The sequence below is a fragment of the Canis lupus genome, chromosome 2 (assembly GCF_003254725.2).
Source record: "Canis lupus dingo isolate Sandy chromosome 2, ASM325472v2, whole genome shotgun sequence".
Classification (NCBI taxonomy): domain Eukaryota; kingdom Metazoa; phylum Chordata; class Mammalia; order Carnivora; family Canidae; genus Canis; species Canis lupus.
This window is the reverse complement of record NC_064244.1, coordinates 18,852,735-18,872,823: the sequence shown is the minus strand read 5'-3', so window position 1 is coordinate 18,872,823 and position 20,089 is coordinate 18,852,735. Positions and strand designations below refer to the sequence as shown.

The 20,089-nt window shown below is 38.5% G+C and overlaps 1 protein-coding gene across 8 annotated transcripts in view; it reads left to right on the top strand.

Moving 5' to 3' along the window:
* PTER (phosphotriesterase related) overlaps positions 1-20,089 on the top strand; it is a 144,036-nt gene that overhangs the window by 30,451 nt on the left and 93,496 nt on the right. For 6 of the 8 annotated variants that reach the window (XR_003136012.3, XM_035713416.2, XM_025445212.3 and 3 more), the window contains exons 2-3: positions 5,573-6,043; positions 7,355-7,620. Coding sequence is in view for 7 of the 8 variants with exons in the window: in XM_035713416.2 (XP_035569309.1) it covers positions 5,612-6,043; positions 7,355-7,620 (698 nt within the window). In the remaining variant the exon portion in view is untranslated. Of the gene's footprint in view, positions 1-4,441; positions 4,534-5,572; positions 6,044-7,354; positions 7,621-20,089 lie in introns of all 8 variants that reach the window. The other 2 variants (XM_049097331.1, XM_025445210.3) reach the window with 1 other exon arrangement.

The following is a 20,089-nucleotide window of genomic DNA, read 5'->3' as shown; positions in this document are numbered from 1 at the left end:
CAGAGAACAAACTGGTGGTTGCCAGAGGGGAGGCCATGGGAGGATGGGCAAAACAGATGAAGGAGATTAAGAGGCACAGACTTCTAGCCACAAAACACAGGGATGAAAAATATAGCATAAGGAATACAGTAATATTGTATAATATTATAATATGATGACAGGTGACAAGTAACTACACTTATCATGGCAAGCGTTTCATAATGTATATCATTGTTGAATCACTAGATTGTACACCCAAACTAATATAGTGCTGTATGTCAACCGTATTTCAATTAAAAATAAAAAATTTAAAACTAAAGTCAATTAAGCTACAAGTTCCATCCCAATAGTTGAGCAGCCTAGTGTGACTGCTGACCTTAAAAATTACTGGACTGAACTGACCTATCCTTTTAGATCAACTGTTCACATCAAGTTGCTCAGGACCAGGAAGGCCTGAACCAACCCAGGGGAGGCACCCACCTGTGAATGCCTTTGTCCAGGAGTGTCATTTCCTGGGTACATCTTTTTTTTTAATTTATACTTTTAAAAAAAATATTAGAGAAAAAGACAGAAACAATAAGCAGTGGGAGAGGGAGAAGCAGGCTACCCACTGAGCAGGGAGCCCGATACGGGACTTGATCCTAGGACCCCAGGATCACGACCTGAGCCAAAAGCAGAAGCTTAACTGACTAAGCCACCCAGGCGCCCTCCTGGGTACATCTTCATCACCATCTTCATATTTGTTACTTGAAATTTGGAAATACCTCAGATGTCTCTCCAACTTCCTTAATCAAATAGGAAAGAAAAAGAAAAAGGCAAAAAAAAAGAAAAAAAAAGAAAAAAGAAAAGCTGGGAATGAAACCCACCATTTTCCTCTGAATACAAGATTCACATTGCTCATTTGCACCTCTGAGTGGTTTTGTTTTATTTATGTCACAGTTTTAAGAACTTGCTGGGTCCCATTATTGCTCTGTGTACTGAAGTGGCTGGATTTCCTTCTCCTTGTGCAGGCTTGGTTATTGATTTTTTGACAATGCTTAATATGAAAAGTTATAAATCTCCATGGAGTAGAGCCATATAACCATAAATAACTGGGCAAGTGGACATGCACCGGGTGTGAGGAGGAAATCGTGTCGCCATTGTTCAGCCACCAGACCAATGCTGTTTGAGAGGAGACATGCCACAGGTTTGAACCTGCACATGATGGAAGTATTCAAACAAGCTTTAAAAAAAATATTATGTGGTTTTAAAAATATTTTGGTCACAAATCAAATGTCAGCTCTAAGTGCAGTGTTTATAGACTACTGCTGCTCTGTGTGATACAACCCATAAAAGATAGAAGCACCAGCATATTTGCACCAGAAGGCAGTTTTTTCTTAGGAGCCCATTACTTGGAGGATACTTTTACAGCACCAGCAAGTCCAGTTAGAAACTTCCAGTATCTCTTACTGCTTCTGCTTTCTCACCATCTCCCCTGGTGTCCTCTCAGACCAAGCCAGCACCTGATTTTTTTTCCCAGATTCTAGCAACACCCTGCTGGTCTCTGCAGGCACACCGGCCCTCCTCCCTCATCCATTCTCCGTGGGGCTGCTAGTTATTCAGTTCATATTTTCTCTGCATAAAACTCTGAAATGCTTTCCTATAAATATATATAAATATATATATATATATATATATATATATATATATATTTTTTTTTTTTTTTTTGTCAGGTAGGGTTTGATCAGGGAAAGAAAATACCTGGAGGTGAAATAGAACAGGATTTATTAGAGAGATTCGAACTTACACAGTTCTTGAGGAAGTGAGCTGAGAATCAATTCACCCAACATCACCTTGCCAATCTGACTACTGAATCTAAAATTGCAAAGCAGATACCTTCAGCCAGGTCCAGGACCAGGTGTGGTGGAGGCGAGGGCAGGGGAGAGGCACTGAGTCTATGGAATCTGGGAGGACACTCATTCATATGTAAAATTTTCAGGAAGTCCTATCCTCTGAAATGGGAAATGTAACCTAAATGAATATTCAACTCAGGGAGACTGAAAAATCACAAATCATAAAAAATCATAAATAAGCATAATGGCCAGGGTGAAATAACTGTGGCAAGTATCTCGGGGAAACAAAACCAAAATTACCCCCCAAGCTACCCACCCACCACCACCAAATCTTCAACAGTTTGGCAAATTTGCTCTATATTTTATAGAAGTTAATTTATGCATAGATTTTCAAAAATGACACATCCTACATATTGTCTCTGGTTTCCAGCTCAATACTACTAACAATACTATAGAACTACTGGTTCTCTCCGTTTTTTTTTTTTTTTTTTTTTTCCGTTAAAGTTTGGTGCTCCTTCCTGCGTCTGTACCCGCTGGGATTAGCAGCATTGCTTCCTCTGAGCGGCGGTCCGGCGATTGCAGCCTAGCCTTGGTGTCTCTGCTCAGGTTTCCCACCTGAGGTCCAAGGCTCCTGGCAACTGCGTTCACAGCTCTGCTGGCTCTCCCCACTGCCTGTGCTGCAGGTGTGTGCAACCTCACGCTTCCCGCGGATGCCCTGCAAAATGCCTGAAGCCTGCTTTTTTTTTTTTTTTTTTTTGGTGCGGGTCACTCCTGTATGTACAGTTGTGCACGGGCAGCTCTGTGCCCATTACCATCCTCCTAACTCTGAATCCTTACCTCCATGGTGGAAGGCGAGTGGTAACCCTCTGCTGGTACCTGAGCCGAAAACAAATGTTCAGGCTGAATGTGGGTGGAAGAGCCACCTTGTTCCTGTGGGAACCGCGCCGCCGCGCAGCAACCATGCATATTCCATCCAACTGAAAGGCACATTCCAGCTTAGAGCCACGTCTGCTACAGGTTTTTTTCTTTCATCCAGTCTCATCCTTTAAGTATGGATTACATTGGGGTTTTTTTGTTGTTGTTTTTTGTTTTTGTTTTTGTTTTTGAAATGCAGATAATTTAATGGAATTTACTTGATTTTCCCCTCTCAGGGTCTGACTTCAGGAAATCAAATTACAAAGTCATCATCACATCCTAAATTTATTGCAAACTGACCTGCAGGCAAAAGGATAGAACTATTACATAAACACTTCCATTCCATGTATATATCTTAAATAGAGGAGGAATTCAAACAAGAATATTGTGAGTGCTGGTTATTTTTCTCTTGTACCATAGAAAAAATGTATAAAAATTATCAAAAAGCTAATGTGCAGGGTTACATTGTTTGTGATCACAGGAGGCAGCAGAGTCGCTCTGCCTGAGGAATTTCCCAGGAGAGATGACATTTCTTAAGTGGGTTTTTTTTTCCCCCACAGATTCACAGGTTGTGAGCTTGAAACTTCCTAATATTGCTCTTTCAAATCTTTATCAATTAACTATGCAGTTTGGTACTTTTCTCCTAAAAGTGCTAATATTATTTGTTTGTTTTCTTCCTTCTTAAAAAATGAAGGATAGGTGACACACAGTGATAGTGATCAAGTTTCATCAGTTTCATCCAAATTTCTGGCCCCCATGAGCCAACAGGAAGGAAAGAGTCAATCAACCCATATGGAGATTGAATCAATTATTAATGGAACTGTGGTTTTCTTTCAGCAGAATAAACTAGCTACATATTCCTTGGTCTTGGTAACAGGGAATAAGGCACTGAACAGTGAGGTCCTAGACATCATCGATGAAAATCCTTGCCCTGTGCAGTGATTGGCAGCTACATAGTGACTCTAAACAGATGTCAGCTTCTGTCACCAAGTGAATTATTTAGATGATGGAAGCTTGTCTTGCAGAAGAGCACCACCAACCAAAAATGAATGGCCAGGCTAGCCACAAGTCCTACCGTTCTTTGCCAAACAGTGGAAATCAATTATTTAACATTATGGACCAATATATATCACATTCCTGGGTTCCAGATGTTTGCTGTGGATTGACGTAAAACTGCCTTTAGCTTGGTGCTCCCTTCCCCCCCAACTCGGGTCTCTTTTCACTTTGTCTCTTAAATGTACTACACCTGCTGTGAATTGCTCCCCTAAATGATCTCCCCTCTAACCAAATACTTCCTCTGGAAAAAAAAATCTAGGGAATACATAGTATTTCCTTCTACTAGCAGAACAGAGCTATTATTCGGTGACCTTATGGGCTGGGTGCCAAACCTCTGGTATCCTTTTTTACCTGTGGTATCTCATTTAATTTTAAGACTTCCTATGATAGTCTAGGAACTATTAGAATTGTTATTCTAATTTACAGGTAAGAAAACTCATGCTCAGAAGGTCAGGGAGGTGGGGAAAATGATTTCAGATGTCTTTTTAAGGAACAGCAAAGGCATTTTCTGTTACTTGGTTCCCAGGGAGTTTGTCACCATCCTCCGAATGTGAGCGGCTAGTGCTCTGTGTAGACCACTGTTTCTGGCAGGGGGTTCACTCTTGGCTATGAAGGTGTTTGTCTTCATACTTTGAGTTGTGCCTTCTTCTTTCCAATAGAATCCCTTCATTTAGGAAACATACGGACACATGAAAGCTCTGGAATTGGGGTTTTTGTTGTCAGTGATGGAAACATGGTGAACCCTTAGTAGGTAGGTGTTACAAATGAAAATAAATGGAGAGGTTTTTACTCTTTGGAGACAGCAAATTTCAGTTTCAATAAATTATAGTCACTTTTATTATAATGAAGGATTTTTGCTTCTTTAAAAAAAAAGATTTTATTTATTTTAGAGAGGGGGAGAGGAAGCAAAGGGGGAAGGGCAGAGGGAGAGAGAACCTTCAAGGAGACTCCTTGCTGAGCATGGACTACACACCACCCCTAGGATAGGGGACTCAGTTCCAGGGACTGAGCTGAAACCAAGAGTTGGAAGCTTAACCAACTGTACCACCCAGGCACCCTGGATTTTTGCTTTTTTGAAGTATTTCTGAGTATGAGCCCTAGACAAAAGAAAACATCCAGAGCAGAGAGGTTTTTATTCTTGTTCTTTTATTATTAAACCTAGGCGTGCCCCCCCATTTTTTGGGGGGAATAATCTGTGAAATCATTAAGTCAGAGATGTTTGTCCTACATGTGTTTATATCTACAATTTCTGGCACATGATGGACTTTCAACAGAAGTTTGTTCACTTGGACAGTGAATGAGCAATGGAATGATCAGTAGCCTCAGCATATTTAATTCATTTGAAAAAATGACAAATGAGAAAAGTTCTGATACAAGGCTGTTTTTGGTGTAAGTTATTAATTATGGGTAGTTTTTTTAAAAAATGGAGATTATTGTTGAATTAACCAAGGAAGCATCATTGTGACTAGTGAGATAAAATTAAGCAAAAGGAAACAGTGAATACCAAGAAAAATTTTCAGTAGATGAGGCTGGGATTAAATCAGGCAAAGGAGTCCCAGTGGAAATGGCCAGGGGACATTTAACACCATGCATGTCACTTAAGGCTGCAGTGAGCTTAAACAATTTACTAGAGACGGACTCTGGCTTTGGCAGGATGATAAGTGGGATCATATCTCTAGTTTCATTGATTCTCTTCCTTACGCAGGTATACCTTCAACAGCCTCCCAGCCCCTATGGACAGAATTTATGTGTGTGTTAAATTTTCTGACTCTAGTTTTCTTTTTCTCCAGAAAACATTCTTTTCAGAGAATCTCCTGGTATCATCGGAAATGTCTTCCTTAAGTGGGAAAGTCCAAACTGTTTTGGGCCTCATAGAGCCAAGCAAACTGGGCCGTACTCTGACCCATGAACATTTGACGATGACCTTTGACTGCTCTTACTACCCACCTCCTCCATGTTATGAAGCTATCTCCAAGGAACCTATTATGATGAAAAATTTATTTTGGATTCAAAAAAACCCTTATTCCCATAAAGAGAATCTTCAGCTGAATCAGGAGACGGAAGCCGTTAGGGAAGAACTGTTGAATTTCAAAGCCAAAGGTGGAGGGGCTCTGGTAGAGAACACGACTGTTGGGATTAGCCGAGACGTGAAGACTCTAAAGTGGTTTGCAGAGGAGACTGGTGTCCATATTATATCTGGAGCTGGGTTTTATGTGGATGCAACTCACTCTCCAGAGACCAGAGCCATGTCAGTGGAGCAGGTGAGAAGCCCTGAGGTCTTTGACAATATTTGTGCGTAAATTCAGAAAGGCCAGAACTTCCAACGTTGGATTATCCCTACATGCCATCTCCATTGGGGAATGTCACAGACTCAGAGGTAGCTGGGCATGCTACAGAAATTTGCTAGCTAGCAAAGACATCTGCCAGTTGGGACCCAAAATTAGGAACATTTCATTTCATAAAGAAAAAGAAGCATCAGGGAGGAGATCTTAACCCACTGGTCACGGGAAAATCCAAAGCGTTGACATTTAGATTTGGATATACTGTATATGTGCTCAGTAATGGTGCCACAGCCTGTTTGTAAACCTCATTTTTCCATGATAAATCCCAGTTATGTAATCTCAATTTTCTTTCTGGATTTTATAATAACCAGCAATAAAAATTCACTGTAGGGTGAGACTTGGCAGGCAGAGACTTGGCACATTGGCGAATATGTTTCCTTCTTTTACAAAACAGGAAGGGTAGGAGAAAATCATTCCTGTTTTTGTTATCATATGATCTTAGGCAAGAATGGGCAGAAGGAAGGAAATCTTTCAGAGATAAAAAGAAATAATTATGTGCTCTTCTGTGCATGCCTGTATGTGTTTATGCATGTTTATACCTATTGTCTATATTTGTGTGTATCTTCCATTGCCTGCTTGACAGGCATAGAAGGTCAGCCACAGTCTGCAAAGATTCAGTCAATCATTAAAATCTTTGTATTTCAAAACCTTATCTGCATTATTTTCCAACTGGGCCTCTATCTTTTTACATGCTTATTATTATTTGAGGACTATCCTGAAGTCAGCTATTACACATGCTCCCAACCACTTCTAGTAGTAATATACACACGAACCAAAAAATGTGATATTAGTATTGCGTGCTGTGAATTCTCTATGCTGTATGAGCTTAAGGACTGCGTCAATAAGGGAGAATTAAAGGATTAGTTGATACAGTTGACGTATGTTCAAGGGCAGTCTTTTTATGTTCTAGATGTTCCTTAGGTGAAATTATACATTTTTTCTCATCTGAATGTACTTTCATGAAATCACATTTTTTTCCCCTACAGCTTCTTAAAGCCACAAATTTCTTATTAAATAATCACAGTAAGATATTACTGAATCTCTGATTTAGAATAACTTGTTGAATTAGAGATTTGGCCTTTCTCATTGACCAATATTAATGGAATGGATGGCGAATACATTTTTTAAAGAATGACTGACCAAAGGAATAAAGCCAATGACATACTGTGGTGACTCTGGGTTGATAAATTCCACAGCCTATAATGTATTTTCTTTCCCGCTCTTCCTTAGCTTACTGATGTCCTCACTAATGAAATTCTCCATGGAGCTGATGGAACTACTATCAAGTGTGGCGTCATTGGAGAAATTGGTTGCTCCTGGCCTCTAACTGAGAGTGAGAAGAAGATTCTTCAAGCAACAGCTCATGCCCAGGCTCAGCTGGGCTGTCCTGTTATTATTCATCCTGGAAGGCATCCAAGTGCACCGTTTCAGATTATCCGCGTGTTGCAAGAAGCAGGCGTAGACATCTCCAAAACAGTTATGTCCCACATTGATAGGTAAGCAGACTCTCTCCAAAGTAGTTCAAGTCACCAGATGATTATGAATGATCAAATTAATATCATCAGATTAATGAAATACTAATCACCTACAGAAAACTACTAACCACCTGGATGATAGTATTTATAAAGTTTTACAACAGATGTTAATAAAAGTCAATGCTGCCATTTTTGTGTCCCGACTCTAGGTCTGTTAGTGTTCTAGGTTTTTTGTGTATATCATTTCTTATTTACTTAATCCTTCATAACCCTTCATAGTAACTGTCCCTGTTTACTTCACTTCTTTGCCTCAGGGTCTGATATTATAGTAGTTGCCAAGTCTATATGCTCAGTATTTGTCAGTAGTTGGAGTGATAAATTTATCTGCAAATATAAAGGGAAGGGAAAGTGAATGGTTTCACCCTGAGAAAATGTAAATATTCAAATTTGCTGTTGCGACTGATGGAAATTTGGAAAATGCAATTATAAACCATAATACTGGGGCACCTGGTGGCTCAGTCGGTTGAGCATCTGACTCTTGATTTCAGCTCAAGTCATGATCTCAGGGTTGTGAGATTGAGCCCCAAATCGGGCTCCATACTGAGAGTGGAATCTGCTTGAGATTTTTATTTCAAAATAAAAATCGGCTTCACTGTCTATAATAAATAAATAAATCTTTAAAAAAAACATAATAGTAATGGGTATATTATTTGTTTAGTAGTAGTCTTAGTTTCCCATGACTACTATAACAAATTATAAGAAACTGGGTGGCTTAAAACATGAGAACTTGACTCTACCATATGCTGTTAGATCTAGGGTAAGTTCATACAAATTTAAAATAATGTACTTGATAATGTTACTTTGTATGATATAGAACATATGTAGCATCTTTAATCAAGAAGGATGATTTCTTCACTTTTTTAAACAGTGTGATATATATCATGTAAATAAGTAAGATAAGATACATTTTTAAATTTTATAAATATTTCTTAGTTTCTTAAAAGCATTGTATTCTGCTATTATTATGCTTTCTATAGGTCCATTAGATTACATTAGTAACCATGTTCAAAATTGTATATTCCTACTTTGTGACTGCTCAATCTATTGGTTACAAAAAGAAGTAGGTTAAAATCTATTATGGTGGATTTTTTAGTTTCTAATTGTACAGGTTTCAGTTTGAAACTCCGCTATCACATGCATACAAGTTGTTTCACCTTCCTAGTGAATTAAAATTTATTTCAACATGTATTGATGTATTGAGCTGCTTTATCCCTAGTAATTTGAGTAATGCTTCCTGTTTTAGAGACCGTTTTATCTGATATTAATGTGACTATAGTGATCTCTCTATGTTAGTTTTATAATTTAAATGTGTCTTATATAAGGAGCATGTGGCTGGGTTTTGGGTTTTACCCAGTGTCTTCTTCTATATGAAAACTTCAGTTTATTTACATTGACTACTCACTAAAACATTTGTTCCACTTTTCCTTTTTTTTTTTTTTAAGATTTTATCTATTTACTTATTTGAGAGAAAGAGAGTGTGTGCGAGCACATGTGAGTGGTGGGAGGGGCAGAGGGAGAGGTGGAGAATCTCAAGCAGACTCTTCGCGGAGTGCGGAGCCTGAGGCAGGGCTCAGTCTTATGACTCCAAGATCATGACCTGAGTCAAAACGGAGTCTGTCACTTAACCAACTGGGCTATCCAGGCACCCCCCAACTTTTTCTTTTTGTCATAGTTAATGTCATCTTTTCTTATTTCTTTTATTGACTTTTTTCAACTTATTTTATCTTTCCCCTTTAACACTTTGGAAGGTATCTATACTATTTCTATCCTATCAGTGGTTATAATAGAAAATGTAACACATATATCTAACATACCAAATTTTAAATATAATGCATATTTTACCAACCTTCCTGGTAATACAAAGACTTTAGAATCCTTCACCTTAAATCACCGTCTGACATATGTACTATTTTTTCCAGGCTTTGTGCTTATTTTCTTTTCTTAAACCCAGTGATTGGACATTATTTTACTATCATAAAACATATAGATGCTCAATGCATATTTAGATTAGCCTTTCTGTTGCTATTTTCTTTGCTTACCATTCCCTCTTCATCTCAGATCTTTATCTTTGAATTTCATAAGATACTTAATTTGAAGTTCCTTAATTGTGTGTCTGTTCTGGTAATGAATACTTAGAACATAATGTGTCTGAAAATGTCTTCACTTCATTCCTTCATTCATAAGAGATAATTAAATAGAATACATAATTTATAATAATTAATTAAAGCAGATAATTCTACTTAAAAGTTACTTTTTTGGGCAGCCTGGGTGGCTCAGCGGTTTAGCGCCACCTTCAGCCCAGGGCCTGATCCTGGAGACCCAGGATAGAGTCCCACATCAGGCTCCCTGCATGGAGCCTGCTTCTCCCTCTGCCTGTGTCTCTGTCAATCTCTCTCTCTGTGTCTCTCACGAAAAATAAATAAAATCTTTAAAAAAATTTACTTTTTCTAAGCACTTTAAAGATACTCCATTTTCAATAACGTTATTGCTGTTCATAAGCTGGCTGAACCTAAATATGCTTCCTTGGAGGTAACCTGACTTTTCCGTTTCTAACACCTTCGTCTCTGGGAGTCTGTATCTGCACTATGATCTATCTCAGTGTGAATTTCTTTTTATTGTGTGTGCTTGGGATTCATGGATATGAAGATGTATTTTTCATTTGTTCCTGGGAACAAATGTTTTTGGTTCTTAATATTATAAACCAAATTGATAGGCTAGGCAACATATTGATTGTGCTGGAGAGAGAAGTAGTAAATAGGAAGATAGAGCTTTAAGAAAATAGATCATTAAAATAGATCTTTTTAAAAAAGTAAATAGGTTATAGAATTTTTTTAGAAACATTTAATTTTTTTATTTTAGAGAGAGAGAGAGAGAGAGAAAGGGAGAGTAAGGCTGCATGAAGGGAAGGGCAGAGGTAGAGAATCCTAAGCAGATTCCCTGCTGAGCCCAGAGCCCATCCTGGGGCTATCTATCTATCTCCCCACCCATGAGATCATGACCTGAGCCTAAACGGTGAGTTGGATGCTTAACTGACTGAAACACCCAGGTGTCCTCTCTTTGTTTTTGTTTTTCTTAAGGTTTTAACCTTCTTTATTTTGGATATTTTGCCTATACTTGTAGGCAGTAGGGGCACTACCAATCTGGGGCTACTTTAAACTCAGTTTTTAAAAATGAAAATACATGTTTATTTGTGGTAAAACTGTCATAATATAAAATTTACCTACCATCTTACTCATTTTGAAGTAGTGTTAAATACATTCATTCACACTGTGGTGCAACCAAACTCCAGAACCCTTCACTCACAAAAGTAAAACTCCGTACCCACTGAACAAGTCCCTACTCCTCCTCCCTATTGACCACAGCAACCACCATTCTACCATTTGTTCACCTCTATGAATCTGACATCTCCAGGTACCTCATACAAGTAGAATAATAAAGTATTGGTTTTTTTTTTTTTTTTTTTTTTTTTTTTTTTTTTTTTTTGTGACTCTTCAAACTTTTGACTCAAGGAGTTAAGAACCACAGCAGTTCTATGAATTTTCTGGCCCCTATACTCGATGAAGACAGGCTCATGGCTATGGATTCTTCCTGAAGATGTTTTTTCTCAATCTGCTTCCCTTTCAGCAGAAACCAAGACTAAGAAAGGGGATGCCTGGGTGGCTCAGTGGTTGAGCATGTCTGCCTTCGGCTCAGGGCATGATCCTGTGGTCCTGGGATCGAGTCCCATATCGGACTCTCCATAGAGAGCCTGCTTCCCCTTTGCCTGTCTCTGCCTCTCTCTTTGTGTCTCTCATGAATAAATAAATAAAATCTTAAAAAAAAGAGAGACTGAGAAAAGCATAGAATCTCCCAAGACTCCCTCTGTGGATCAGCTTTTTACCTGCTCCACCACCCCCATGAGTATGGTCTGGGGGAGAGAGAACTCCTTTTATGTGCTGATGGGAACTATGTCTCCAGTTTACCTCCTTCCTCATCCAGGCTGGGCTCTGTCTTGCTTTGGCCCATTAACCTACCCTGCTCCCTGCCAGGCAGATGGATGCTCTAGGTCTTCCCTCACATTTCATTTTTTCTGCTCTCTTGTTTCTGCACCATGAGCCAGTCTTTCACTTCCCCACCAGCCTAACCAAGCATTTAAAAATATGACTTTTCCCCCATTCATTTTATTCAGTATTTTACATGCACTATGCTGGAAAAGCTTCCTGGCAACATTTAGTCCACCATGATCCTTAAAGGGGAATCCTTCCTAATTCTCTTTACAATTAGACAAGTAGGTAAGTTAGAAAATTATGTTTGACATTACTAGAAAGTAGGCTCTTGTTAGAAATGGTGAAAAAAGTCTTAACTCCAAGTACAGGAGGACATCCTTGCTCATAAAATCAAACAACACATATCTGTGCACATATGTGTATTTTCTTTTAAATAACAAAGCTACATGATCTAATTTTCAGTGGCTGCCATTCCAGTCAGTGCCTCCCTCTAGAATGGCTCAGGATGCACTTGAGAGGTTGGCCCGACATCAGACAAATTCAGAGCATGCTAGAAAATCCTGAAACCATTTCTAGAGCAGCCACCCATTCTGTACCTATATTAGGGACTATGCAGGGTTCCAGTGCCTGAAAAAGCAATACACAGAAGTAGGAACATTTCAGTGGAGAGGCAACTGGGCAAAATGGTTTCAGAAAAAGAGTGGTGCATTTGGAAAAACAAATGGAATAAAGTAACAGAAAAAAAAAAAAATTGGAGACAGATGCAGGCAACTTTAGCTTTTTGACGCGGGGGTTCACAGCAAGACAGTTGCCAGGCTGAAGCATGACTAGGTCAGCCTTTCACAGACTCTCTGAGGTCTGCTGGGCTGCACACACAATCTGATCTGTATTGAAAGGGCAAGGACTTCAGCTTTTCTAATGGGGACAAATCACAAAAGGGCATGTATTTCATGCAACAAAATGCATAGACAACACACACAAAGAAAGAAGCGTGTTCTGAAAACAAGACCTTCAGGAAAACAAAACAAGCCAAACAAAACACAGAATCATTCGTTTCTCTCGCCACCACGCCTTTTTAGGCATAAAGGAGAAAGCGCTGAACCCACAGGCTGTTCTGATTGTGCGGTGACCAGGCAAGGAGCAGGCTCTGCTCTGCAGCTGCTTTTTAGAACATTGGGGTCCTCACCAGGACTGACGCTCAGCCTTGACTACCTATAAAATTGGTGCATTTATCCCCTTAAAGTTAAGACTTCTATCACTTGAGAAAAAAAAAAAAAAATTCCAAGATGTTCACCAGCACGTTAAAGCAATGAAATCTTTTGAAGGTGTATAAATCTTCACTAGCATTCATGCACAAGGCAGTTTATCTCAAAATGTACACACACGTAAGCACACACTCACACAACATGGCCACAATAGTAAAACTGCCATCTACCTATCCAAAAGGAGCACTAGGGACCCTGAGAGGGAAGAGTTAATGAATGGCGGACACCTCAGGACACCTCTGAACCACATTGTTGTCATGTGACCATTTGTGACCTGCTTAAGGTCATTTACCTGGAGATAACAACCTGACAAGATAAATCTGCTTCTGTGTCTAGGCCCTCCCCTAACCATCTGTTCTCCCTAAGAAATATGGGCCTGCGGACATGCTTGTGGATGGCTGTGAATTTAGCCCCAGGGAACATGGCAGGGGGCTGCCCTTGACAGGTACAGCCACCCAAAGTCAACAGTTATTGGAAAACTAACACCAGCACTTAGGTGTCCCTGTTTGGGTTGTGAATCCACAAAGGGTTTATGCCTTTGAATCATGTATTATGATTTTACTACCTGTTAAAACTCTCTCTACATTTCCAGTTGGTGTATGATCACAGCACTGCCTCTGCCCCTGGTCTAATACAGGGTGTGCGTGATTAAAGAAGATGCACCATGGATGGCCTTTTTGCAATTCATTTCCAAGGAAATATTATCCTTCGTGTACTGTAGAGGAGCTGGAGGGATTTTTGTGGCAACATGATTCTTTCGTTACCAGTGAAAGCTGGGTAAAACAATGTGGCTGGAAGGCATCTGGGTGCTATTTCCTGATTAAGTTTTGCATCTCGGGAGGGCAAAAGACAGGTGCTATGCCTCTGATCTTTTTTTCTACTTGGTTATCTATCTAACAAACCACGGAGCTTTGATGGAAATCCAAGGCCTACAGTTTGATGAGGAGCACAATAATAATTAAGTGCAGGAAAAGAGTCCACCTTTCTCTTTGAAAATTGCTCCCTGGGGAGGGTAGGATTTGACCCAAGGGTTTTGGAAGAAAAGGTAGAACACAAGGGATGGCCTAATAATGCATTTTATTCTCTCTACCTCTGACCATTCATGCCAAATTCACCTAACTCTTTAAAGAATACAATTTTGACACATTTTTTCATGCTTTTATTTAGATGAAGTGAGAGGATGGAATATTGCTTCATTCATTCATTCAACAAGTATTTATTGAGTGTCTCATGTACTAGATGCTGGGATGGAGCAGGGAACACAACACATTCTCTGCTTTCCAACTGATGACTGAATTATAATTATAGTGACTTTTAACCTTACGGTTGTCTTTGAAAAGCCACCAAAAAATTATTATCTGGTATCCTCCGAACTGTACACTTTTAATTCCTATGAATGCTAGTGAATTAACATGAACTCACTCAAAAACAATTCCAGGCAAATGTTTGGCCAACTTAAACTGGGCAAAACATCTTTATATACTTAAATAGTAAGGTAGGATTTTTAAGAAAGAACAATTGGTATGTCCTGCACATGAAATGGTTTATCACATTTAGAATCCTGTGTGTACCATGCTGTATTGCTTAACGGTTTATTATTAGCATTATGCATATGCATGCATTATGTGCATAAGTAGAGTACGCCTGAGAGGAATGAGTACACATTGTATAGTATATACATTGTGAACATTATTTATAGTAAAGACAACTTATTTAGTCATATTGGCTCAGATCCTACCATGGAGTGAAAAATGAAAGAAATCAGTTCAGGCAACAAAGTAGAGGCCTGATAAGCAAGTGAGAGTTTTAAAAAGAAAATGTGTACTAAGAACACTCTCCTTTTTAAGTTTACTAATGTTCACTGACATTTCTTCTGCTATCACTATGACAGATGATAGGAAAGAAAAACTAGAAAAAAAAGAGAAAAAAACCCAAATGCTTTTAAACATGTCATTATGGCCGCTTGTCTGTAACTTGTAACACTGTGGCCAAATTTTATATAAAAATCTACGTTAGTTTGTTGGTTGGAGAGAGTACTCACTGACATAGAAACACAAACTCTGAATACATTTAAGGTTAAAATTGTGTGATGATATTGGCAGCAGCTATTCCTTAATTAGTGCAATGTATATTCATTCTGTCTCTGTTCTATGCATGGGACGATGGAGAAATGGTGTGCTGGCGTCATGTTGCTTAATTTCCGGTTCTGACACCAGCACTTTTTTGTGTGATCTTGACCAAGTCACTTAAACCTTCCAGTCCTTTGCTTATCTGTCAAAAGGGGTTAAGAAAAATTACTTCTAACCCTTTAAAGCGTTATGGGGATTTCCCCCTATTATTGTTTATCATGGATTTCCTTTCTTTGCAGGACCTATTTAATACGAAAATAAAAAAAATCCAGACAAACGTTTGACAGACTGAAAGGTAGCAGAACTTCTTAAAACACATAAATAATGCCAAATAAAATGCACTTAAGCTATGCTAGTAATTGATATTTGTGAAGTATCCCAAATCGTACTCTTTAACAGACATTTGGGCAGACCAGCCCATGTCAGGGCCAAAGCACTGGTCAGGTATTCTCTCCAGTACATTATATCCATCCAAACCTCCTACCAGTATTTTTTTTTTTTTCTAAAGCGATTTCTCATGACTCTGACACCATTCCCATGAAATGTGACATTTTAAAAAATAGGATTGCCATGTCTATGAGATTTATCTTCAATCTTCTCAATACCATCATTCCCTGAACTGTGTACTGCCTTACATGAAAAACACAACCTCTTTTGTGCTATGTGGCAGCTGGAAAGTTCATATGGTAAAAAGCTCTTCCTAGGGTATATAAACTGTGAAATGTATTTTAAAATAAAGTTTTAATTACACTTCACAATTCAGAGCCAACTTATGGTTTTAGTCTAATTTAAACAAGGGTTTTTCTCTCCTGAAGCCATCTGTTCCTTTTGCGTAAGTCTACACTTAAGTCATAATATTGAAAGTGTGACATCATTCCTTCTATGATGTCATTAAATATCTCTGTAAGGTCTGGATCCAGGCAGTCAGGGAAGTGAATAATGTAGGAGGAAGATGCTTATTCAAATATAGGTAATGGGGAATACTATTAACACAGAACAACTTGAATTATTTTTCTATTGCTTTTCATTTCCAATTATGTTCTCATGTTGAAAAGGCTGTTCCATAAAAGTAAGGCCTTAATATAAAAAGAAAAAATGCATCTTTAAAATACATATATGGAATAAACGAATGTGTTCATGTGAATGCACCATTCTAATTGCAGGTTTGACTTTGTGTGAAACCAAAGTTTCTGAGCAATCTTTAATTGGAATAATGAGTTTTACTTTCTAACCCTAGGCAGTGTTTAGACCACACATTAAGAACTTAGGGGGAGGCTGGAAAGATGGCAGAGCAAGAGGACCCTAAGCTTGCCTCATCCCACAAATACAACGCAACAATGCATCAGTGTGAATAACTCAGAAAGTGACCTGAAGTCTACCAGAACAAACTCCATCACTGAAAGTAGAGAAGAGGCCACATCAGAGAGGACAAAGGGCAGAGATGCAGTGTGTGGAATGAAACAGGCTGGCTCTTCTTGGGGGCTGGAGGAGCCCTGGGTGAGGAGAGGAGAGAGAAATAGGCTAATACGTGGGCTGCACAGGGAAGACCTATCTCCATAGTATTTGGCTTTGAAAGCAAGACGGGCCAAATTTTCTGGGTTCTTACCAGAATTTAATCAGAGGACCTTAAAGCCTGGACTTTTGAAAAATTGGAGGACTCATTTCTGGGAAAGCCCAGAGATAAGCTGAATTTTGCCCTTCAAGAGACAGTATAACAAACAGCCCATGGAGATACAGCCTAGAAGCAGAAGTTTGAAAAATGCCTGGGGCATGTGGGAGAGAAAGCTATTTAGTCATCTCAGAGCAAGTCTGGAGGGGCAGGGATCACTGGAAGAACCCCTCAGGAATCAAAGAGCTGCCAGGTGCCATCTTCCTCCCTCACCCCCCCGGCATAAACACCAAGCCTACCTGTGAGAACCAGTAGGGCATCACCATCTACTACCTAACTTGCTTACACCAAGCCCCACTCACCTTGACTTCAGTGGATCTGCTTGGAGGTCCACACCACGACATATAGTGATTAAAAGGGTAAAAAGTACTGATTTTAAAAAACCTTAAAAGCAAAAAAAGGGGGCACCTTGGCTGGCTTGGTTGAGCATCTGACACTTGATTTCGACTCAGGTCATGATCTCAGGGTCCTGAGATCTAGGCCCATGTTGGGCTCTGTGCTCAGTGGGGATGAGTCTGCTTGAGATTCTCTCTCTCTTCCTCTCCCTCTGTCCCTCCCCCCATTCTCTCTCTCTTCCTGAAATAAATAAATAAATCTTTAAAAAAAAAAGGCAGCAAAAGAAGACAGTTACATACATGGGAAACCCCATATAGCTATCAGCAGATTTTCCAACAGAAACTTTGCAAACCGTAAAACAGTGGCATGATCTAGTCAAAGTGCTGACAAGAAAAAATCTGCAGCCAAGAATACTCTATCCAGCTAGGCTACCATTCAGAATAGGAGAAATAGTTTCTCAGACAAGCAAAAGATAAGGGGTTCATGACCACTAAACCCGCCCTACAAGACACATTAAAGGAGACTTTCTGAGTGGAAAAGAAAGACCATAAGTAAGAGTAAGAAGAAAAGTAGGAAACATAAAATCAGTAAAAATAAATATCTCTGTAAAAGTCAGTGGGATTCACAAAATAAAGGGATGTAAAATATGACACTTATATACCTAAAACATGGGTGGGGGGAACAAAAAATGGGTTCAAGCTTAAGCAACCATCAACTTAATATAGACTGCTATATGCAGATGTTATATACAAATCTAATGGTAACCACAAATCAAAAACCAGTAATAGATATGCAAAAATAAAGAGGAAGGAATCCAAGTATATCATTAAAGAAAGGCAGCAAATCATGAGAGCACAAGAGAAGAAAGGAGCAGAGAAAATCTATAGAAACAACCATGAAACAAGTAACAAATGGCAATAAATACACATCTATCAACAATTATTTTGAATATAAATGTCCTAGATGCTCCAATCGAAAGACATAGGGTGATAGGATGGTAAAAAAAATAACCCATCTATATGCTGCCTATTAGAGACTTCTTTTAGCCCTAAAAACAGCTGCAGATTGAACATGAGGGGATGGAGAAACATCATGGAAATGGATGTCAAAAGAAAGCTGGGGTAGCAATACTTATAATGGACAAAAAGGACTTTAAAACAAAGACTGTATAAGAGACAAAGAAGAACACTATATAATAATAAAGAAGACAGTCCAACAAGAAGTTAGAACAATTATAATTATCCATCACCCAACACAGAGGCAGCCAAGTACATAAAGTTGCTATTAACAAACATAAAGGAAATAATAATAATACAATAATAGTTGGGGAATTTAATGTGCCACTTACATTAATAGACAAATAACCCAAATAGAAAATCAACAAGGAAACAGTGGCTTTGAATGACACACTGGACCAGATGTAACTAACAGATATATTCAGAACATTCCACCATAAAACAGCAGAAGACACATTCTTTTCAAGTGCACATGGGACATTTTCCAGAAGAGATCACATATTAGACCACAAAACAAGTCTCAACAAATTCAAAAAGGCTGAAATCATACCATGCATCTTTTCTGACCAAAACACTATGAAACTAGATCAAACACAAGAAAATATCTGGAAGGGGCACCTGGGTAGCTCAGTGGTTGAATATCTGCCTTTGGCTCAGTCATGATCCTGAGGTCCTAGGATCAAGTCCTGCATTGAGTTCCACACAGGGTGCCTGATTCTCCCTCTGCCTATGTCTCTGCCTCTCTCTTTCTCTGTCTCTCATGAATAAATAAAAGTCTTAAAAAAAAAGAAAATATCTGGAAAGAGCACAAATACATAGAAGTTTAAATAACATGCTACTAAACAATAAATGGGTCAAACAAGAAATCAAAGGAGTGAAAAGTTACATTGAATGAAAATTGAAAACATAATAGTTCAAAACCTTTGGGATGCAGCAAAAGCAGTTCTAAGAGGGGAGTATGTAGCAATACATCTATCTCAAAAAGCAAGAAAAATCTCAGCTAAGCAACCTAACCTTACACCTAAAGGAGCTAGAAAAGAAGAACAAACAAAACCTAAAACTAGCAGAAGGAAGGAAATAATAAATATTAGAGCATAAATAAATGAGATAGAAACCAAAAAATCAATAAAACAGATCAATGAAACCAGGAGCTGGTTCTTTGAAAAGAGCAACAAAATTGATAAGCCTCTAGCCAGACTCATCAGAAAAAAAGGGGGGAGGGGAGAGTAAGGATTCAAATAAACAAAATCAGAAATGACAGAGGTGAAATAACAACCAACACAACAGAAATCAGAGAATATTATGAAAAATTATATGCCAAAAAAACTGGACAACCTAGAAACATATAACCTACCAATACCCAAGCAAGGAAAAACTGAAAATCTTAACAGACCAATTACCAAGAATGAAATTAAATTATTAATCAAAAAATTATCAAAAATAAAAGTACAGGACTTTCAGCCTCATAGGTGAATTCTACCAAACAGTTAAAGAACAGCTCATACCTATTCTTCTCAAATTATTCTGAAAATATAGAAGAGGAAGGAAAACTTCCAAATTCATTTTGTGAGGCCAGCATTACCCACAAACCAGATAAAGATACCACACAAAAAAAGGAAACCACAGGACAATATCTCTGATGAATATAGATGCAAAAATCCTCAGCAAAATATTAGGAAACTGAATACAAGAATACATTAAAAAAATCATTCACCACAATCACATAGAATTTATTTTCAGGACACAAAGGTGGTTCAATATTCCCAAATCAATCAATTTGATATATCACATCAGTAAGAAAAAGGATATGATCCTTTTGACTATATGATCATTTCAATAGATGAAGAAAAAGCGTTTGACAAAGTACAACATCCATTCATGATAAAATCCCTCAAGAAAGGAGGGTTAAAGAGAATATACTTCAACATAATAAAGGTCTTATATGAAAATCCAACAGCTAGCAACGTAATCCCTGGAGAAAAACCGAGAGCTTTTCCCTTAAGGTAAGGAATAAGACAAGGATGTCTAC